The sequence below is a fragment of the Pseudopipra pipra genome, chromosome 2 (assembly GCF_036250125.1).
Source record: "Pseudopipra pipra isolate bDixPip1 chromosome 2, bDixPip1.hap1, whole genome shotgun sequence".
Taxonomy (NCBI): Eukaryota; Metazoa; Chordata; class Aves; order Passeriformes; family Pipridae; genus Pseudopipra; species Pseudopipra pipra.
In genome coordinates, this window is record NC_087550.1 from 30,262,690 (window position 1) to 30,285,371 (window position 22,682).

General features: G+C 45.4%; 2 protein-coding genes across 2 annotated transcripts; one reads left to right on the plus strand and one right to left on the minus strand.

The window, feature by feature from the left end:
* Positions 1–192: 192 nt before the first annotated feature.
* Positions 193–5,718, minus strand: M6PR (mannose-6-phosphate receptor, cation dependent). The gene is made up of 7 exons (XM_064644822.1): positions 5,522–5,718; positions 4,049–4,219; positions 3,672–3,844; positions 3,473–3,582; positions 3,143–3,273; positions 2,496–2,622; positions 193–1,940 (listed from the first exon to the last, which is right to left on the minus strand). Exons 2-7 carry the CDS (start codon positions 4,216–4,218, stop codon positions 1,818–1,820), a joined length of 834 nt encoding a protein of 277 aa, XP_064500892.1. The 5' UTR covers position 4,219; positions 5,522–5,718; the 3' UTR covers positions 193–1,817.
* Positions 5,719–5,926: 208 nt separating this feature from the next.
* LOC135409384 (killer cell lectin-like receptor subfamily G member 1) lies at positions 5,927–21,158 on the plus strand. The gene is made up of 6 exons (XM_064644823.1): positions 5,927–6,050; positions 9,065–9,244; positions 13,712–13,804; positions 14,515–14,666; positions 17,266–17,369; positions 18,325–21,158. Exons 2-6 carry the CDS (start codon positions 9,127–9,129, stop codon positions 18,434–18,436), a joined length of 579 nt encoding a protein of 192 aa, XP_064500893.1. The 5' UTR covers positions 5,927–6,050; positions 9,065–9,126; the 3' UTR covers positions 18,437–21,158.
* The last annotated feature ends 1,524 nt before the right edge of the window (positions 21,159–22,682 follow it).

Consider the following 22,682-nt stretch of genomic DNA (forward strand, 5'->3'; position numbering starts at 1 on the left):
TGTGCATAGCCTTCCCTCTTAAGCCCTAGGGGAACTGGTGTGAAACAATGTGGCAGCAAAAACCATGAACTAACATAAATGGATTCATTATTGGCAAGAGTAGTTCAGGCACAAGGCACCACCTTTCAGCCTTGGGTAAGAGAGATACTTTGGCACCAAAGCAAGCTCCTGTTACATCAGCACAACACTTCATAAGGTTTTTTGGTCACTTTATTTTTGAAAGTTGTGTTTTGTACAAAAAAAATTACCTTAAACACCACCATGAAAAACAGTTACAACAGACTTCCTATTTTTCCCATGTTATGAGAAAGACTGAGACTGTAACAAAAGTCAAAGAAAGCAGGAATTGTTTGCCCACTCTAAACCCAGCAAAAAAGCAGGGCTACCCCTTTTCTCTCAATGTCGTTGTTCAGACAGCATTAAAAATACATGAATCTTGTCTGTACTCTGCTGTTAACAGTAGTGGCTTGCTTATTCACAGTCTCTGCCCTCAAGACTGAGGGCAGTTCTCCTGCCAGTCCACAATAGGGTAGAAGGGGATTGCTCAGAGTGTAGCCTCTCAAATAAAAAGCCATTAAGAATCAAGGTGCCAAGTTCCAGAAGGTTCCCCGTAAGTCTATAACTCAGCTGTACCTGCTTTTCACCAGGGCCCCAAGAGAAGATCTCTCACTCCCAGACATTGGCAGCATGTGAGTACCATCTGCACAGGGCAAGTGTATTAAGACTGGCCTGCACCATGCTTAAGGGGACAGTAATTTATGAAAGTTGACCAAGTAAGTGCAAGAGTCCCTTATGCAGTTTTCAATGTGTTACCATTCTTATCCTGGGCTTCCGTGGTTCCTATTATATAAAAATAAATTCTGATAGCTTCACAGGAAAACCCTCTGCCAAACAAGGAACTTCTGGCAAGCATGAAATCACAATGCTGACAGTGACTGTGCTGTGTGGGCAGTCACCTTGGGAAGCTTGTATCAGAACTCAAATGGCAGCTACCTGTCTCATTTTGTCTTAATGTCAGTTCAGTTTCAGCAAATGTTCCTTTTCCTTAGCAGCACATCGTTTCCTTTTGCTTCTCAATGATTGAGAAGACAGAGACAATATTTTGACTGAACTGAAGTCATGAGACTATATTTAACTCCTATATCTTTTTAGCATTGCCCCTCTCCAGTCTGAGAGGCTGGCATGCATCCCTTTACAGCTGTTGAAGGAAAACAGTGCATACTTCTCAATACTTTGCCATTCGTAAAACAAAAGACTGCACAGGTGCTAATGCCTCTTCCGCCCCCAGAGTCTGGCATAGAGCACTCTGTGCCAGGTATGCCAGCAGAAACTGTGTAACAGTGCAGAAGCTAGAAAAGCTGAAAATGCATTCAAAGAAAAATAATTCCAGTGTAAACCCTAGGGAAAAAAAGACAAAATATGCCTTTTACAGTGTCAGCTGTTTTAGCACATGGCCTTTTTTCCTTCCCCTTTCTGCACCCATCCATGGCCCTTTTTTCTTCTCAGTGATTCATCTCCCATTCCTGCTCAGTGCTGAAAACTCATATTGCTTTCTTGTTGTCTTTACTCAACTCTCAGCACTTCTCCCCGAGCTTTGCTGCATTTTTAAAAACCTAAAACAGCATTATATTTGTAAGACACACCATCAGGGACCAGTGCTGTTCACATCCAGAGGCATCCATGGGACTCAACACACCGGAGACGGCAGAAGCAGTGTAAAGAAAATCAGAAGTGAGAGAAGGAGAACTGGCTGGGAGGCACCCGGCTAAACAAGCACTGGGAAGATGGGGAGAAGAGAACTTGGTGTGGAAAGCCTATCACATTGGTAGCAAGTGGTCATCCCGTTCTTCTGACTCCTCGCCCAGCTGGTCATCCCCCACACCACGGTACGCGGCTGGCGCGTTTCGAGGCTTGGATCGGCACACAAAGTCACAGCCGTCCTACAAGCACAGGACATGGCACCAGCATCAGACTCTGCAACTGACTCAGCATCCAAAGCAAAGCGGCTCCTGCGACCTCTTTTGCTAAGGGATTATGCCTATCACTGTGCTACCTAAGACATGTCCCCAGAACTTGTCTTGACATAAAAACATCCTACTCGGTCATGAAAGCTCTGGGCATATTGATTAACAGTGTGCAGCAACATCAGGCCAAGGCAAGCACGAGGGATAAATGGCACTGCCTATAATGACCAAGGGAGGGTTTCAGGGAGGTCGGACATGAGTATTTCACAGTCCCCAGGTGAACATTTCTCTCTGCAAAGCATTAATCCCTAAAAAGTATGTGTTCCAATTACGTAGCAGTTGCAGGATAGTGGCAGGGAATCGGTCTTGGCAAGGATTCAAAAACAGAATACTCAAGAAAAATGAAACAGATATCTTCTTCTTCTGCTTCAAAGTACATCACTCTGGCAGTAGGTCTACCCAAGAGACATAGTCTGCCATTTTCTCCTAATACAGGTGCCAGGCTGGGAATATACAGGGATTTTCACTCACCGCCACCAAATTGCCCAGATCTTGCCAGAAGGCAAAGTGAGGAAACTGCTCCATGCCCTTTGCTCCCACTACAAGGCGCTGGTAGAGGAACCCACCAATGATGTAGACTGCAATCAGTGAGGCAAACCTGGAATGCAGAATTAAAATAAATAAATAAAGCTGAAGAAATCCTATAGACAATCTATTTCAACCCAGCTACCTGCCTCATATTGGCATTAGAGCAAGTATCTGAGCACCACTCAAGAGCAGAGCTAAGGTCCCCAAATTATCGATTTGATAGTATAAATCTTTTAGCAGCATTATGTGAAGCAGTGCCTCTAAGCACAAACACAGAAAATTAGTCAAGATTCCTAGTCTGCATTCTGAGCTCTAGCAAAGAGCCATTATACATTTTTAGGAAGTCACATCTCCATGTTTAAGTGCATTTATCTGTAAGCTATGAAGGACACTCTTTACAGGGAACAGAGCAGCCCTGCATCATGCTTAGAGCAAGAGCTTTTGTCCAAAAAGCTCAGAGGCATAGTAACATCTAATGGTGGCTGTGGGTAGGTATACTACAATTTGTTAGTCTACTATAGCATTTGCGAGGTTTCTAAATAGCACTGGAGATTATGGCCTAGGCACAAACAGCTCTTCCAATGACTCACGTGATCAGTAGAATGGAGCCAACGCTGAGGTGGGAATTCTCAGCTGGACAAGCCACACTGCTGTCCATCTCAAAGAGGTAGAAACATTCCTGCTCCTTTTCCCGCTCTTCAGAAATAATGCTGAATGAACTCTGTAATTTGGAAAAGTTAAGTCATGTGAAAACATGCCCAGGCACACTGAACTTCACCAGGAGACAGTTTTATCATTGCTGGTGCAGCTAGGCAACAGATACTAGAGGACACCTTGCTGGCCCCTCAAAGCCCTTCTGCTTACAAACAACTACTTGTCTGGCAGCCTCCTGATCCTCTCCCACCTCATATGTCACTCACCGCTGTAACTCCTCGCTTGCAAGAAATCATTATCACAGCTCGTCTCTTCTCACCACTGCAGTGACTGCCATATGAATCACCTCCTTTATAAATCAGCATGATCCAGTCACCTGCCAGGAGAGAAACATACAGGCTGCAAATCCAGATCAGGAAGCAAAAGGCAGCTGCTGAGTAAGAAAAGTGTGGAGTGGAATCTTACTTCCATTGAAGACCTGGGTTTCATTGATTCTTCCTATCACTGTGGTCTTTCCATTCTGTCTATCTGTTTGCACCAGGCCACCATAATCGTGAGAGGTGCTGTTGACCTCCCTGCACACCCTGAATTGGTAGACGTAGTTTTCCGTTTTGCCTTTCTCCACAGTCACGTTAAACCTGCAGCAGGGAAAGGACAGAACAGACAGCCCATCGGATTACAAAGAACAATTCTCAGAGCAGCAGGCACTTCAGACCTGCAAAAGTCAGAGTCCATACAGACGGGGGGAGCCCATTTTGCAGTTCTACCCCAAATCTTCCCCTCCTCCTGGCCCAAGGGCTGGCACTGCACAGCCCCGAGGCCTGCAGGGTGTTGTACTGTACCTCATGTGGCTCAGGGGCTCCAGTTTCTTCAGCAGGGCTCTTTCCATTTGTGACTCACTGCTTTCATCACCAATCACATCACAGCTCCTCTCTTCAGACTGCTCAGCCCCCGCTACAGCCAGGGCCATAAAGACCAGCAGCAAGGCAGAGGTATGGCAAGGTGATGACATCCTGGACACAAGCCACAGGAAACACAGAGGATTAAGTGTTTCAGCCCCCTGCAAACTAACTTCAGGGTCACGGAGTCAATGATTAGCCACTTCCTCAGTCCTGACTGCAAAAAGGAGAAGGTGAAGTCTAGAAACAACTCACAGTTCCCAAGAGACACTAAATTTGAGTCTCTTACCTGGCCAAAGGCAATTCGCTTGGCCCACTTGGGAGTCTTTTCTGAATTTTCCCTTGGGACCTCAAAACGTTTTGCTGCTGAGCACATTAATTAGCTGCCAGACCAGAGTCCAGCAAGTTGAACACTGGAGTAATTTTCAGGCATAAGCCACTGTTATTGCATTGCACCGAGAAGCCAGTCAGCAGAAAATTATTTATCAGGCCTCTAATCAATCCTCTTCACAGATCTCATGTAAAGAGCTCACAGGAAAGACCCACTGTGATTAGTCAGGCTCTGTTTGTTCAAGTGGCTTAATCTTAATAATTATCTTTCTAGTACTACTTTAGCTGAGAATCTGAAAGTGTTTAATACTGCTAAGCTGCAACTTCACAGAAGTTTTCTTCTGTTTACACAAGGGAAGAAGGAAAGCAAGACATCCTGTGTGAGATCCAAGCAAAGAAGCTGTAATGATAACAATAATAAAATCTAGAAGACCTGGCTTTCAGGTTCATGCTAAAATCACATACAAAACATTCAATGATTGCACGAGCCCACCAGCGCGGTGCAACAAATTCTCCTGCCGCAGATTTTGTTAAAGCCCCACGTGCTGGCGGAAGGCAGCCGGGAGACCCTCAATTAAACAATCACCCGGCTGCAGACGGGCACAGAACCCATCTGACTGAACCCAATGGTTTCCCCGCATCGCTGCCGGACACTGCCGAGCCGGGGCTCTGCTTGCCACGGGGGCCAGGCGCCAACACAAGGTTAGAAACGCCTAAACCACAGAATCGGTCCAACTCCTCGCACAAGCAGGGCCGTCCTAGAGCACAATGCACAGGATGGCGTCCAGGCGGCTCTGGAATATCCCCAGTGAGCGAAACTCCACAGCCTCTCTGGGCAGCCTGTTCTAGTGCGCGCTCGCTGAAATGAGGAAGCCCGTGACACGAGGGCTCGTGACTCGTCTCTCCCGAGGCCACAGGCAGGTCCCTGCCCCCAGCACCGGACACGGCTCCTCCCGGGAACCTGCCGCGCGCCGCCGGAAGCGACCCCGGCCGGGCCCCCCCGGCCGCTGTCCCGCGCTCGCCCCTGCGGCTCCCCCTCGCCGTGCCCCGCTCCGCACCGTCCCAGCCCCAGCCCCGCGCACCCACCTGCGGCCGCCCCCGCGTCCTCCCCGCCGCGCACGGGCACAGGCGCCGCCGCCTGTAGGGAAGAGAGACCCGCGGGTCACGGGTATCCCATGCTGGGCGGGCCGCAGAGCGCAGGCACGGGCGACACCGGCCTCCTCCACGTCCCGGCCGGCTCCCCCGCCCGCCCCGCCAGCCGGAAAGAGCGTGGCGGAACTCGCGCTGCCACCAATGGGAGCCCGGGAGCCGCCGGGATCGCCCGCCCAGGAGCGGCCCCGCAGCGAATGGAGCGCGGCGGGGAGAGCCGGGCTGCGCCGGGCCCCGCCCACTTCCCTCCTCCATCCAATGGGCGGGGCCGGGCCGGGCCGGGGCCCCCGCCTCCCCTCGCTTCCCGTTCAATGAGCTGCGAGGGCCGGCGGAAAGGGCGAGTCCTCGGGGGGGCGGGGCGGCCCTTTGGAGGCAGTGGGAGGGAGAGGGGTCGGTGAGAGGCGGTGAGACGCAGTCCTACGGGGTGATGGTCGCCGGGCTGCCGGCTGGAAGTCACCTCATTCAAGTGCGTTGTGGCTTTCCCAGCTGGAAGTCGCGCTCTTCCCTCTTCTATCTCCGGTACAGCAGCAGGCAGGCTTCCCGGCGACAGCGCTCCCCTCACTCCCGCTGCCGGAGGCAGTGGTGGTCCAGCAGTTTGTCCTGGGGCTTTGCCATCCCCGCCGGCTGCCTCCAGAGTGTTAAACGAGCGAGGGGTCTAGACCAGTTCACAAAACTGCTTTGTGTCCTCGATCCTTCTGATTTTGTCCCCACTTCGTATCTCTCTGGTAGACTCGTTCCAGTACGTCCATGTTTTGTTATACTTTGGAATGAAGGTGTCTCTCCCAGCTCCTTCAAGTTTTGCCACTGCAGAGGAATTCCAGGTCCAGCTGATAGTGCACAAGGGTGGTGGACTTGAGCATCTTGGGTGTGATTCATAAAGCTATAAATTATTTGAGACTGGCCCATTTAAAGGACATTTATCTCCTTAAGTCATGCTCCCACTGCAATGATAAGAGAGTTCACTTTCCAGGGGTCTGTTGCTGGAAGGGACAGTTGTTCCTTGTCAGAGTTCTGAGGCTTTTGCATCTTTTACTTAAGAAAGAAATGTGTTGTTTAGTGAACTTATCAACATGCTAGAGAAGCCACTTGTTTGAGAGAGGTTTGAGAGATTTCCCCATGGTATGCTGCTTCAGCAGTGAAGAACTGGGGGCGTTGTTGGCTCCTGAAAAACTGCTTGATTTAGTCCTGCTGTGATTCCACTGGGAGTATGGCACAGCTGCAAAAGTCAGACTTATTTATTCACACTTAGCTATTAACTGTGTGTTGCCTGCCCACCTCCTACGGTGTGACTGTTCCCTCTCTACTTCCTGTTGAAACTAAGAATTCAACTTACTGCTGATATTTGAGAAAAAATGGTAAACCACATCAAAACAGAGCTCTTAATTCTTTCTTGCCAGCCTTTAGTTCTCCAGTTCTTCACAAATAGCGCTGTCTTTATGGTCACTCTGGCCCTGTAGGCAGCTGTAGGGCCTTTTCCCCTTGGTCTGGGCACTTAGGCTCTGTCTGAATCCTGTTGGCTTCTTTTCAGCCACACAGATTGTATTCCCAGCTAAGTTGTCCTTGCGAGTGTAGTAGCACTCTGGGCTTGAGAGCTCTCTTTAGACTTCTGTATTATCCACTCAAAGCATTCAGGAAAGACTTTCTTCCTCTTCCTTCTGTCTTCTGCCTTCCGTTTCCCTTCAAGCACAGACTCCCTATCTTGCTGTCTACAGGCTCTACCCATGATTGCAAGGAATTTTGTGGGTGCTACATGCCACCCTTAGGGGCAAGTGGAGAAATTTGCAGAAATATCCAATTCATGCCTTCCTAGACATGTGCATTGTAACAAATTGGCCACAATACTGTATCAAACTAAGCATCCTCCCGTGTAATCATTTCTCAAATTTAGAGCATGTCACCAGGACACATAACAATCATCCCTGTTGGGAATAGCAGTCATCTCAACTACTTACTTGAGAATGCTCAAACAATTCTGGTAAATTACATGTACTGTGCTGAAGATGTGCACCCTGAGCCTGGCAAACATCCTCATTCTGAGCATGAAATGAAAAGGATCAGAATCTGGATTAAAACAAAAATCAGCCAACTATGCAGCTAAGAGGTTTCTCAGGATGCTAGAAGCATCAGTAGTCCCCACCATAGAATCAAAGAATCTTTTAGACTGGAAAAGATCCTTAAGATCATTGAGTTCAACCATTAACCTGACACTGCCAAGCCCACCACTAAACCATGTCCCTAAGCTTCACATCTGCATCTTTTTTAAAAACTTTCAGGGATAGCCATGCAACCACTTCCCCGGGCAGCTGTCTCAGTGCTTGATAATCCTTTTGGTGAAGAAATTTTTCCCAACATCCAATCTAAACCTCCTCTGGTGCAACTTGAATTATTCTCATCAATGGTCAGTACTTCAAAAGAAAAGTATCCTTTCTTGTTATTGCTGACCACGGAGTCACAAAATGATTGCATTGGGAAGGGATCTCTCAAGGTCTTTTTGTCCAACCCCCTGCTCAAGACAGGCCATCTACAACCTGGTCCACCTACTGTGTCCAGACAACTCTCTATTGAGGGAGACACCTCAACCTTTCTGGCCAACTTCTGTCAGTGTTCAATCACCCTCACAGTAAAAAGGCGTTTCCTGATGTTCAGAGAGAAGACCTTCTGTGTTTCAGTTTGTGCCCATTGCTTCTTGTCCTGTCACTGGGCACCATTAAAAAGATTTTGACTCTTCTTGTAACCTTCAGGAATTTATATACATTAATTAGATCCTCTCCAAGATGTCTCTTCTTCAGGCTAAACAGTCCCAGCTCTCTCAGCCTTTCCTCATAGAAGAGGTGCTGCAGTCCATCATCTTTGTGGCTCTTTGCTAGACTCTCTCCAGCATGTCCATATCTCTCTCATACTGATGCTGTTAAGGTGTTGACTCAGAGAGCCTTGAGGGATGCCAGCTGTCAGTGTCTGCCTTGTGTCACGAGCATATTCACACTGGTGTTTGGTGTAGAAAGAGTTCCTAGTAGACGTGTCGAGAGCTTATAAGACTTCCTTCTAAAACCCATACTGTCCACCTCTACTTCCCTTTTGACAGCAGCTGGGCTGCCAGTTTGCCATAGCCATTGCTTATCGTACTTTTCATCTTGTGTACATCTATTCACCTTCTTAGCTTGTGCTCTCATTATCCACCTGCTTCTGACTCTGAGAGGAAGCTCCTCAGAGCAGCGCACATCCTCCCAGTTACTGCATCAGTGTAACCATGCCCTCTTGCATTGGGAACAATTAAAATACTCATGAGCTTGGTGATTAATCACCTTTTCCACCAGCAGTTATTCTTAAAACATCCTTCATCAGATTAGGAAATGGAAGTTACTGCAGTAACACTGCTTTCCATTCTATTGTAAATTTGGTTGTCTTGAGCAGCTGGAGATGGAGGCTGCAACTTCACATTACTTGTCTTTTGAATATAGCCTCAGGTTTCCTGTTTTGCAGGCGTCGAGCCCTGTTGTTCAACAGCCTGATCGAAACATCTTGTGCTCACTCTTTGCTTTGGCATGGAGGGAAGCAGATCAGAAACTTCTGCAGCTGACATGAGTGAGGAGGTAACGTATACTTCTGTCAGATTCTCTCAGGCTTCTCCGCCAAGGGCCAAAGCTTCACAGGAAAAAAGAGGTAAGAAAGCCAGGTGAGGTCAGTCAACAAAAGATTTTGTTTTGAGTGCAAGCAAGATCTAATAGAAACCCTCTGAGCTGGCCACTGATTCGGAGTGCCAGCTTAGGGTGCTGTTGCTTTGGTTCTAAAATTACTGTGAATATTTTAATGTGAAAAAAGCTGATGGGTTAGAGACCCAGCATTGTCCCCCTCCCTCTCTGTGTCAGACCTCTTTCAGTGTCTACGCCTGGGCATTCAACCCAGGCATCCTTTTGTCCTCAAGAGGTTTAAGGTTGTCTGCTTGTCAGCTATAAGAGATTGTGAGCAATAGTTCTTTGAAGGACAGGCAAGATGTGAATACAGATAAATTAGAGGCATATGGTAATCAGAGATCAGAGAGAGAAGGCATATGATATCATCCAGCCTCTCTCCCCTGGGGCTATTCAGGATTCTTTTGTAATAGATTTTTTTTGTTTTCTGTGTTCTAGTTTTATATATCTCCCAGTGAGCAAGTTTTCAGCTTTTGTCTTGAGACAGTTCTGCAGGGCATCTTACTATCAGGAAGATTTTCTTAGTGCTTTCCTTAAATTTTTTCTTCCCTTATTTTCCCTCCATTACTTACCCCTGATAGGCCTTGTCAGTGTCGCATTGAGCAATGCCTCTGGCTGCTTAGTTGAGAAATGCCACCTTGGAAGAGTGAGATTTTGTACTGATGGTCATTCTTTGTAAGTGTCTCCTTGCAAAATATTGAAGGGGTTGGAACTGGATGATCTTAAGGTCCTTTCCAACCCAAACTGTTCTATGATTCTATGAAATGCCTGTGTACTTCAGATGAGTTGTGTTGCATTGGCTGCAACACTGATGGTTCACCTTAATTTTTTTTACAGTTGTTACAGCAGAGGGGCTCTTACTGTGGGATACAAGATTTCTATGCTCTGATCAGAATAACTGCATATACCTGTGGTGGTTACTGCTGCCTGGTCACTTGCTGTGCTATGGAAACAAAGCCAGCACAGAAACCCCCAAGTTTCTCTCTAGTACTCACATTTGATCTGCCTGGGAAGCAGTCTTGCTTTTGCACGTGGTTTCATCTGAAAACACAGTGACATCTCTTGAGATGTTTGCATTTTTCTTTTTAATATTCCTCCTTTTTACAGTCTTTTGTGTACCCTCATCTTTTTGAGCTAAAGTCAGAGAGCCTAAAATAAGGAAGCTGATCTTTGAACACACTTTCTGTGTGTGTTATTTGATTATTTCTCAGCTCTCTTCAGCATGCAAAGGGTCCCTAAGGAGCTCAGTTCAAGTACCTTTCTTTAGAAGATCTTTATATTCAACTCTGTCCCTGCCTCCATCACTTTTGAGAGGCATACTCTCAGGCGTTTTTTCTCTGTTCAAATGCACACCCTTGCTGACTTTGTAGTCATCTCTGTGGCACACTATCACGGACGTATAGCTCAGTCATCTGATTAAACAAACAGGTTTTGGCTCTTATGAACTCCTCAAAAACAAAGAGTTGCCCTGGTTGTGTCTTCTGTTTGGCTTCCAGAGAGTCTTAGATGTGCTGCAGTACTAAAATGTCAGTCCAGTAGTCACTTAAGACAGTGTTAGCCTGGGTGATGTGTTTGTCATTTCCTTTTTTCTGCAGTTGGTCTAAAACAATAGAGAGCTGCTCTATTCATTGCCGAGAGGCACCAGCTCTCGGTGCTGACATTTAAGGATTAACTGTTTCACAGACTGTCATCCCAGCCTTGTCCTGGCAGTAGTTTTCCCTAAAATCAGTTAACAGTTATCTGACTGATCCAGGAGATAGCTTCTTTGGAGAGGCAAGAGAGGAAGGAAAACAAGTGCAAATCCTCAGAAATATGACCTCAGAACCAAGAGATATGTTTCAACAGATATTTATCCCCTTTTACATAGTTTTCAGTTGCAATCTGCAGAGAAGAATCTCCACCCTATCTGTTATCCTTAGGCTGACATTCTCTTGAGGCTTATTCTGATGACAAAACCCAAGTCACCAGAGATACAAACATGACCTTACAAGAGGAATAGAGAGCAGAGTCAAAGTTCAAGTTCCAGACTCAGTTCAAGTTCCAGACTCAGTCCAAGTCCTTCAATTCTCCCATTATCTCCTTGTGTGAAGCCAAGGACTACTTGTAACTGAAAAGTCTTTCTGTATTTTGTAACTGAAAAGGGGTGGGGTTTTGTTATTTAATAATGAGTTTACAAAATAAGAAATGTTGTAATTTTTTAAACTATGATTGGGCAACTAGAAGCCCTAAAAGCTTCAGGAAACATGACAAAACCTTTATCTTAGAAAAGATCTTTATACCAAAAGAATGACGCTTACAACAAAACTCCCTCATGCTCTCCCTTGTTACCTTAGAAACTTCTTCTAGCCAAAATTGCAGGTCTAATATATTGCTAAAAATGAGAAAATGACCTTAACATTAGTGAGCCTGCAAACTGCTCAAGATCAAAATGAATTACTATTTATTAATTTACTGATTTGGTCTACTTTCTGTATTTGACAAAGCTTCCAGCGTTTAAAGGACGCATTCTTGTTTTTTAAGTGAAGTCCCTTTCCCCTCTCTTTTAGTGCTGGCTTTCTTTGTCTTTCCCATGCTATTCTTGATACGTGATGTACGTTTGTTTTCAGCCTCCACCAAGAGATCAAGTGTGTTTCTTTGGGTCTTGTGACATGACCAAGAGAGAAGCACCTCAAATTTCATGAGATCCAATGGGGACTTTGTTGCTGGATTTGGGTAGAAGGCTCTGGAGCATCACAAGAGCAGGATGTAGTACATAAGTTAACTGCACATTTACTGCTTTAACTTCGAAAGTCCTGTTGTCTGTGCTGCTATCATATTGAGATTAATAAAACAAGCAAACCAAACTCCCCTGGAATTTATCTGTGGCCGTGTCATCCTCTCCTCAGTTGGGGTGAGAGGAGATTTTAGTGGTGGGATTTCAAATGTTTTATGGAAAGTGAATGCCTCTCAGGTCAAACACAGCTGCAGGAGATGACAACGGGAAAGCAACATGCAGCCTGGAGGTTAACATGTCCTGCTGGACAAGAGCAGATCTGTAGGAAAAATCCTTGCTTTCAGTTTGAGAAAATGGCAAAAATACCTGCAGGACAAGGAAAAATGCAGCAAGAAGTTCTTTATTGCAGTGCTGGGTGCAATCCTAAGTCGCATAGGCCTAGAAGCACACCAGCCATTTGAAACACACGCCTTTTGTATTCTCTTGGTTACATAAGCTGTTACATATTCAGTGATTTCCAGGTTTTTTACCTTAAAAGGTAATTTCTTGGACTCAGGAGGGGGTGTTACCCTCCCTCTTGATTGATTTGTGACGTATCCCCCCGTACGTTGTGCAGGGGGGTCTCTCCGCACACAACGGGTAACCACACCACAGAGGGTGTGGTTTTTTATTTTTATACTTTTATTTTTATTTTTATACTTTTCCCTATTCCCGGCCACAAAGGTTCCCTGGCGTCAGGCCCAGACAGGACCTTCCACCTTACAGCTTTTACGATACGCCTAAAAAACCTCTTGGAATTAAATGAAAAAAAAGAAAACCCCACCCCTTTCTGTTTTCCACTAAATTCATTTGCTTATAATAAAACCAGATTATTTATTTCTCATAGATCTCTACATGTCAGTCCTGACCAGCCCTTTGAAAGGAAGCTGTGCTGGACTACAGTGGAGGCTGCCCCAAGGACTCACCCTCTGCCACTGGTAGCAATTGAACAGCAGGTGGTGGTGGTGAAATTGTGGAGGGACAGACATTCCAAGGTCTTCAAGGCTGGCTCTCCCACCCTGCCACCCCACCATGGAAGAGGCAGATGAGAACATAGAACTGACTTGGGAGTATCCTGGGAAGATGTAACACGACCATGTGCCTAAGCCTGTGAACAGGATGCTAAGATTAAACCTGTTACTGTTGCTGAAAGAACTAGGGGAAAAGCTTTGGGTTTCTTCTTACATTTAAGCTTGAACATGGTGGCTGTAGCAATACAGCTCTGTGTTTCCACCCCAAACTTCAATGCTGAGGCAGGAGCCGGTTTGTTGGGAGGCTCCTGCCAGCACAAGGCTCCACATGGTGCCTGGGGGGCTCCAGCTGACTTGTGGTAGGTGCTTCCTCTTCTGGGGTCAGCCACCACAGGGGTCGGACCAGCTGTCTCTGTGGCCAGGAAGGGGCAGAGCTGTGGCTGATCTGGAGATGGGCACCTCCTGAGAAGCTCAGGCAGGGACTGATTGCCCCAAGCCCAGCTGAAGTGGGACCCTGGGCCAGTGGGCAGGGACATGGGGAGACCCCAGGTAGGCTGGGCAGCAGCAGTGATGTCAGCCATGTGCAGAGTGTAGACAGTGTTGCTCTAAAGAGTTCAATTCTTTACGGAAATGCGCTGGACAAAGCAAACTATGTAAAACCATGGTCAGTTTTCATGTGTCTCCTGCTCACTGTGATTTCTTTTCTCTTTTACAGCTCCCCATCTGTGGTCAGCGGCTGTGCTGGGCTTGGCTATAGGCTTTGGGATATTGAGCACCTCCCTAGTGATTGCTTTGATTTGGAAGATGAGTAAGTGCAACAAGGCATTACTGAGAATGAGCAACAAAAGCAAAGGACTGGAGACTCATCTAAGTACTCCATTATACGGGGTTAAACCAGAAGCTATTCTAGGTTTCTACCAGCCTTATGTACCCACTGCCTATCCAGAATATTTTGAAGAATTTATTCCTTGTGCAGACCCCAGGCAACCCATTTCAAATTCTGTGGCAAAGAACAGTGAAACATATTGTAAAGTTTTTGTAGACTTGCCAGCTGTAAGTGCAGTGTTAAACTGTAGAACAAATGTGTAAGGTCCGTTACACTTCTGCATGCATGCAGAAGGTGCTAGACCATGAGGAGGAGCCTACTGTTATCTGCTTAAAATCCATTCACCTGATGTGTGGCATAATCACAGTGTACCCACAGAGTGTACTCTGCTTTCAGATAGCCAATTTTAGTTATTGGATGTCTGAGTAGTTCAGTGGAAACCTGGGGTGGGTGGGTGTGTGTGTGGGGGGGTGCAAGCATGTGCTTGCACCAACATCAGAGTGCACGTGACTATTGTAAGAAGATTTGGAAATTGCACAGAGAATCTGTGTTTGTGCATTGTTATTTTCAGATGCTTGTGTTTTCTGCATTGCAACTGTCCAGAAGAGTTGCTTTTCAGTAGGTCCTTGCTGATAAATGTATTTCTGTTGGTTAATGATAGAGAAAAGCTAATATTTTGACTTCTTTTACAGATGGATCCTACCCACACTGCCCTGAAGAGTGGGTGGCCTACAGAGGGAGCTGCTACTCCTTCTCCAAGGAGGAGAAGGACTGGAATTCCAGCCAGGTATCTTGCTGGTCACAGGGAGCTCACCTCCTGGTCATCAGTGATACCTGGGAAATGGTAATGATTTTCTTAGTCTTTGAGGATCTCCCATTTCCTTGCAGATACTAAGTGACTGACATCCAAGCAGTGTTGTCACTTCAGCAATATTTTGGCTTTAAATGAGAGGAAGGACTTATAATTGATAACAGTGCACTGCCAGTTTCAGTATACACCTTAGAAGTTTGCAGGAAGCAGAGAAGCAAAGGGGAGAAGGGGGACATGAGGGTCACTGTCAGCTACTCAGAATCATCCTATGAAGAATGTTAGGAGACAACCTTTTCCACTGCTCCTCTCCACCTCCCCTCCTATCCTCAATAAGGCTGATTGAGTGAGTACAGGAAATGACTGTGACACTAGGCAGTCACGTACTCATCGCTCACAAACCAGTAGTACATCCCCACTCTCAAGGAATGCTTCCTTTTCAAAAGCTGTGCTTCTCCTCCCTGCAACTGCTCCAGCTCCTCCTGCTCAGTGACCCATCCCATTCCCCGTGTTCATGCATGGATATTTCTTTCTCAATCTGTTTTCAGTGCTTACTTCCCGTCTCTGCCAAAATACCTCAGTTGTGCTGGTGAAAGGAGGAACCAGCTGTTCCTCTGCAGGTGCCCACTGCGGGCAGGGCATGTATGGTCACTAAAGAAAGGGGTAGTGCTGGTTACTGGGGCACTGAGGCACATCTGCTTAAGTAGAGCAGAAGCCTTGATCTGGTTTTGCGCAAACCAGGGCTTATTAGCTTGGGTCCAATGAACGTGGACAGCTTCCAGTCCCTGGACAGAAGTTGCATTGTATGATGTTCTGTGGGGGCTTAAAAAGCCAGGTCTCTGCTTGACTGGGAGTATGTACCAGGCTTTCACATTTGCTTAGACAAATCCAGACTCCTTAAGAAGTAGGCATCTTCCTCAGGTTACCCGTTTTTGTGCATAAAAAAAGCCTCCCTGGTCTGTCTGCTTTCTTACTACCATCTCTGCTGCTTGAGTGTTACCCATTATCCCTGCTCAGACTTACCCATCTAAGTGAGATTTTCCTAGCTATCCATGCCTTATGCTGCAAGGACTATGATTGCTCCACCTCTGTGTGCCAGGGAAGCGCGGTCACCTCCAAACCACCAGCAACACTCAAGTAGTTCCTCAAGCTGCTCCTATTCCCACAACTTTACCAAGTTAGCTTTGTTAATGCTTCTCTGTGAAGATGTCTTCTCTGAAGCTTTGTTATGGCAGCAGGAGATAAGGATGGAGCCCAGCCATACAACTGAAAGGTTGCTGTTCTTTGGTTTCATTGTAAAGGTGGACAAGAAAAACTTATCTCTCCTGGCTTTGTCTTTTATTTTTTTTGGAGGGAAGGGAGGGGCAGGGGATTTACTTCAGGGCTAAGTTTCTGTTGCAGGCTTCACCTTTTAACAATAAACAAGAGTTAAAATTTAGCCAAAAGGAAATGAACATTGCAAAAAAAGTAAGAGGAATGTTTGTATAAAATTTGAAGAGCTTTGTTCCTGGGTTTGTTATGCATCTGTCAGTGCCTGCACTTCCTGCCCTGCCCTGGTTTTACCTGTAATTGTTAATACTTTGTATTAGCTTGCTAGCTAGCTCCATGGTAGAGTGTTAATATTAATTCTAATAGCAAACATTCCTACATAAAGTGTGTAGGAAACTCCAGGAGATTGAGGTGCAGTTCATAGAATCATAGAATATGCTGAGTTGAAAGGGATCCATCAGGATCATTGAGTCCAGCTCCTGGCTCTGCACAGGACAGCCCCAAGAATCACACCATGTGCCTGAGAGCACTGTCCAGAGACTTCTTGAACTCAGACAGGCTTGGTGCTGTGATCACTTCCCTGGGGAGCCTGTTCCAGTGCCCAACCATGCTTTGGGTGAAAAACCTTTTCCTGATATCTAACCTAAACCTCCCCCTACTCAACTTCATGCCTTTTCCTTGAGTCCTGTCACTGGTCATGAGAGCAAAAAGATCTGTACCATCCCCTCCACTTCCCCTCGTGAGGATGTTGAAGGCTCCAATAAGGTCTCCCATCAGTCTCATTCAGGCTGAACAAACCAAGTGACATCAGCTGCTCCTCATATGGCTTCCTCTCCAGACCCTTCAACAACCTTGCGGCCCTCCTCTACATGTCTCTAATAGCTTAATGTCCTTTTTTATATTTCGATGCCCAAAACTGCACACATGACTCAAGGTGAGGCTGCTCCAGTGAAGAGCAGAGCGGAACAATGACCTCCCTCCCGACCAGCTGGGGATGCTTTGCCTGATGCCCCCCCAGGACGCGGTTGGCTCTCCTGGCTGCCAGGGCACTCATATTCAACTTGCATATTCGACAACAGTTGTTTCATATATATTGCCCTGAGAAATGTCCTTTGAAGAATCTCCCCAGGACGCTGAAAGCATGCTTACTTCCTTGTGAATGTACACATAGTTTTTATTCCAGGCATGATTTGCAAGGCTGATCTTCCTGAATAGAAGGTGTGGGTAAGCATATTGTCAACCACTTAAGGAACAATCAGGCAAAGGGATGTATCTTGCTTTCTGTTCTCTTTACTTATCCTGACCTCCATTCTCTGCTTGGCTTTCATTAGTCATTAATCTCTTGGTAATTCATCATCATTTCTAGGATCTGTTCAAGCATATTCAAACAGAATGTTTCTGGATTGGATTGAGGAACAGCACAAGCTCTGGATGGATTTGGGAAGATGGCTCCATATCCAATTACACCAAGTGAGTTTCATTCTATTTTAAAAACAACAGTGCTAATTCATATTGCCTGGTGTTCTACAATACCCAGAGTTCCTACTCCAGATCTCAGGACCTTTCTTCCTGGGCAGATTTTCTTCTTCCTGTCACCTGTACTGCACTAAGCTCAACATGGTCTGCTTTTTACTGCCCTGCACCTTGTAAAGGCATGTACCTGTGAAAACCAGGTCTAATATTAGTATTGCACTCCCTACTTCCCTCCAGCTGCTCAGACAAAAGATTTCATATACCTGCACCACCCACACAGATGCTCAGTCAGAAAGGCATATGGCTTTACTAGGTTTAGCCACCTTGCACCAATTCTGTCAAGTGCTGGTGTCACTGGGTGTGAGGACCCTGCCCTTTGCTGCTGCACTGGTGCCAACCCACATCAGAACCTTAATTTCAGCTCAGTCTCTACTTGGACAAAACTCAGCATTTTGCATGAGGGTTTGGTCCATTGACTTTGCCTGGCCTTTCCTTTTTATGGCAGTTAAGGCAATCAGTTAGTTTCTAATGCCTCTCCAGCAAGGAAACTCACCCAAGATCTCATTGTCAGTAGGTCAGTACTCTAGGCACTCGATTTAGTTCCCTGCTTAAATCCAGCTTTCCATTCTTACAAACTCCTTGGAGGTGATCATCTTTCCATGAAACACTCAGCACTGCCATTCTCATGCTGGTGGATATCACTGCCACTGCAAGGCATCATGTCTATGTTTCATTCTGATTTAGGTTCCACAATGGCAAAATTACTTGGTAGTAGCGGGAAGGTGGGTTCTTTAGTGTACATTTTATTTTCTAACAGCTGCCTTTTGGAGGTTGGGTTCTTTCATTTCCTCTGGGCTACACCCTTCACAATCAAATGTTTTTTCTTTCTTGCCTCCAGGAGACAATCTCAGCATTTTCTCTCAATCTCACTTCTGTTCTGTGTCTCTTGCAGGGTCCTCTCTAACAGCCATGTGCAACACTGTGCTGTCCTGATGAAAGGTCGTTTTCATGCCTCCAGCTGTGAATTTCGTGCTCCATGGATCTGTGAGAAATCGCTTAGATAAATCCTATGTACATTTTCATCTCGTAACGATCTCATCAATGGTATGAATTGATCATTGTCCTGCAAACCAAAGCTTCACACAAGAGCAATGACTTGCCTTTTCCATACCATCACAAAGGTGATTTGCCCATAAATGTAAGTTATCTTCAGTGGTAGATCTGTTCTCAGTCCACATGTGTTAGATTGCTGCTGTTTGTAACCAAGTGAGACCTTGGACATATTCCCTGGCCTAGTCTTTCCCTATTTGTCCTGTAAGAGCAAACAAAAGCTTTATCACAACAGATGTCTTCAGATCTTTGAGGGTGAGCTATCAATTTTCCTTCAATTTTGAGGATCAGATTTCATTTCCATTCCCCGCATCTCCATTGTCTGATATCAGAAGGACTGGAAAAATGAAGCCTGATGTTCACTGGCAGAAACATATAAACAGATTTTCCCAGTGGCAGCCTCTCCTTTTGCATCCCAGTGCTATGAGTGGGAGAAAAGAGGGTGAAGTGCAACTACAGCTTCTGTAAATCCAGCAGAGAAAATAAACCTCTAGTACTGCACTGGACCAAAAGCGTGTACCTGTGCCATTACTTCTCTCTGTTGGAAGGAACTAGTTGCAGGCCATGTTTTATAGGCCAACTTTAACCAAACTAGTCAAGACACAGGAGTCAAAGGTATACAGTTAATTGCGTGAAACTGAATCAACCAAGAAATTGTTTTCCTCTCCACTTCTGCACTTTCACACTGCAGAGAGAGGAAGCAGTGGACAAATCCTTAATAAAAGGAACTTTCAGTTCAAATAGAGCAGAGCCAGGCTCAGAGTTTGAACAGCATAAAACCACAGTGAATATTAAGGATTGGACAGTAGATTGCATTTCCGCACAGCTGGAAAACTTTTTTACACACAGAGATTTTGTTCCAACAAAGGAAGAGAAATTTTATTAATTTCCAATTTATCCTCTTTATGGTAATATATTTATATTTCAATTTACTATTGTCAATTTATCCTTGGTCAAGAATTGCAGTCAGAGCAGTAAGTCTGAAAGGACTGCCTGATGGTGGATGGTCCTGATGCAAAGTTACTGCTATTACCCAGTCTGAAGGTTTGACTGACATACAGGCTGCTGAGCCCATATGAATGACCTCTGAAGCACACGCAGCAACCATGGGCTGCTCTGAACATCCACCTCACTATGCAGATATGATATAGTGCACAGAAGTCTTTCCGTGGGGATTTCCCAAACAGAAAGCCTTAAGCCTTGCCTTGGCGAGCAGCAGGTTCCTGGTGGATGTTCTGAGGTGTGTGTTTGTTCTGGCAAAGACGGGCTGGAGAAATGGGCTGACAGGAACCTTGTGAAGTCCAACAAGGAGAATGTCAAAGTCCTGGAGCTGGGAAGGAACAGCTCCATGCACCAGTACACCATGGGACTGACCCACTTGAAAGGAAGCTTTGCAAAAAATGACCTGGGAATCCTTTTGAACATCAGAATGAATGTGACCAGCAGTGTGCCCTTGCTGCAAAGGAGGCAAATAATGTCCTGGGCCACATTAGACATAATAATGCCAACAGGTTGAGGGAGGTGATCATTCACCTCTACTAAGCACTGGGGAGGCCACACTGGGAGCACTGTGTGCAGTTCTGAGCTTCTCAGTACAAGAGAAACATGGACATACTGGAGAGTCCAACAGAGGGCCACAAAGATGAGGAAAGGACTGGAGCACATCTCCAGGATCTATGAGGAAAGACTGACACAGCTGGATGGTTTATTCTAAAGCAAAGAAGGCTGAGGGGAGATCTTATTCATAGAATCATAGAAGTACAACAACCAACTTTAGCATTTCAATTCAGACCCCATACAGTTTACATTTGCTTCATATTTTTATTCTAATTGGAAGGAAATCCTTACCAGCTACCAGTGGCATTATCTTCCATCTACTTAACAGGATGTAACACATGAAAGTGTCAAGGCAGATGAAGACAAACATATGGATCTTAGCATACTCAGCTAAGTGGATATCTGCTGAGCCTCGTATAGGGTTTACTGAGCTGAGAGTCTTAAGGTGGGAATGTTTCCAGCAAGAGTGTGTCTGTTTATGTGTGTGCCTGCAATATTAAGACCTGAGTAAACCGCAGTGTACTAGGAAGTGAAAACCTTTTTTCATCTGGGATTGTCTGGGTTACTTTGGGTGAGTCATTTTGTCTGTGCTAAAATCCATTCAGCTATCAAAAGATGGTTGTCCCTGACTACTAGAAAGTTACGAGGTCCTACAAAATAGTGATGGAGACTTTGCCTACTTTGTCAAAATGGTGGTGGCATCTGCAGAAGGAAAGCTAATATTTACTTTACCAGAGAATCCCAGAGAAGAAGCAGCTTCTTATATTATCATGACGTGTAGGCAAGGTGAGCGTGTCTCTGAGCTTGCGTAGTTTACCTTGTCAATAATGGAACAGCTTTGCTTCCCCTAGGATTTTACGGTGAAGGGCATATTATAATTTATTATATAATAATGATTTATTATTTTAAGATATTAATACGTTAATCTTTAGCTCTTCAAATGTGGGGTCTCAATCCCATCCCAAAGAGATGCGCAGGAAATGTAAGATAAATAAATATATTAGGTTGCCTCAAAAGTTGAACAGTCTTTGAAGGGAAAGGATTTTTAGCTGTGGATTTTACTTTCAACAAAGCACGTAGCACCTCTCTGGGTTCAAGTTTTTGCAATACTAAAGCAATTTGGAGCACATATATTCAGTTCCATGAAAAACAGTTGAACAAGTATCTTTGGCAGAGCTTTTAGTCTTCTATCTAGAGCATGTTGATATAGTTGATTGATACATACTGATTTTCTTGGAAGTAAGTTCTTTTTGTATGAACTCTGTAAGCCATCATGAACGAATACTGGAGGAGCATGACTAGCAGATTGAGGTAAGTTACAATCCTTATTCTCCATGTCATTTTTAAGGCTGCACTTGAACTCTGTCGGGTGTGCTGACCCCCAGTTCAAGAGGAACATGGAGAAACTGGAGGTAGTCCAAAGGAGGACTGTCAAACTGGTCAGAGCATGGGGAGCGGGAAAATTCATTGCTACAGGGAGTGACAAGGTAGGCAAGACTTGTTTAATCTGACCAAGAGAAAGCTGTAGTGATTAAATAACTACCTACAAATACTTGAAGGGCAGTTACAAAGATGTTAGAACATGAATTTTCCTGGTAGGGGCAGAGGATATAATGTGGGGCAGTGGCTGCCACTGCAACTTTGGGAGTTCAGACTGGACACAAGGAAAGACATCTTCACCAGAGATTAGCGCAACGCAGGAACACATCATGAGAGAGATAGCAGGCTCTTCATCCTTGGAAGTTTTTAATATCTGATTTGACAAAGTCACAGCTGACAGCATTGGCAGAAGTCCTGGTATAAGTGAAAAGACGGACTACATAATGTCCAGAGCTCCCTTACAACCAACACTTCTGTGATGCTATTAATGAATGAAACAAGGTTCTTGGTTTAGATACAGGATACTTAATGCTGGTTTTGTACAGTTGGGGCACCTTTGAGCTATGTCAAATGACAGAACTTCAGATTTGCTGAGAGAAATCTCTGAAAGACACTACTAAACCACACTCTCCTTGTGGACAGGCCAACACCTTGTGGGAGTTTTCTTGAGGATTTAAGCACTTAAAATCTACCCAAAAAGATCCAGAAAGCCTCTTTGCTTTCTCAGTTGTACTCACAGCAAGTAGAAATGGCAGGGAAGAGTGGGAAAATTCATTGCCACTGCCTTGTCTGTGCCACCTCCTACAAGCTAAATGACATGGGCAATACAGAGACCCTTGAAATTAGGCTGCTGGGGTCCAAGTTACTATTGGGAATGATATAGAGGCCAAGCAGTTTGAGGGCAGTTTGGTATCTGTGAATGTTAAGTGTACTCACTGGGATTCTCAAGCCTTTGAAAACTTGTCCCTTTCAATGGACTGAAATAATTTCTCTTCAGTTTTTGGCTACAAGAGCACATTTTTGACCAAGGTCCTAATGATGAGGAGCTGGCTTGGGAGCAGTGTGAGCTGTTTGGCTATTTGACAAAAGGCATTCCTATGCCATGTGTACTTCTGCACCTTGTTGCTGTAGGGTTTATGTTCAATCAGTCCAGCTCCTGACCTGTTTGAACCAATGTAAATTGTAATCTTCAAAAAGGCTTTGACCACTAAATGTGCAAATCCTCTTCTCTGTGGGTGAGGCAAACTTTACTGGGTTACATTT

Coding starts and splice junctions, on each gene's coding strand:
- M6PR (XM_064644822.1), bottom strand. CDS start 4,218: ATGTCATCACCTTGCCATACCTCTGCCTTGCTGCTGGTCTTTATGGCC. Junction 3,845..4,048: donor GAGCCCCTGAGCCACATGAG/GTACAGTACAAC, acceptor TCCCTGCTGCAG/GTTTAACGTGACTGTGGAGA. Junction 3,274..3,472: donor GCAAGCGAGGAGTTACAGCG/GTGAGTGACATA, acceptor TCCAAATTACAG/AGTTCATTCAGCATTATTTC.
- LOC135409384 (XM_064644823.1), top strand. CDS start 9,127: ATGGAGGGAAGCAGATCAGAAACTTCTGCAGCTGACATGAGTGAGGAG. Junction 14,667..17,265: donor TCAGTGATACCTGGGAAATG/GTAATGATTTTC, acceptor CATCATTTCTAG/GATCTGTTCAAGCATATTCA. Junction 17,370..18,324: donor TCCATATCCAATTACACCAA/GTGAGTTTCATT, acceptor TGTCTCTTGCAG/GGTCCTCTCTAACAGCCATG.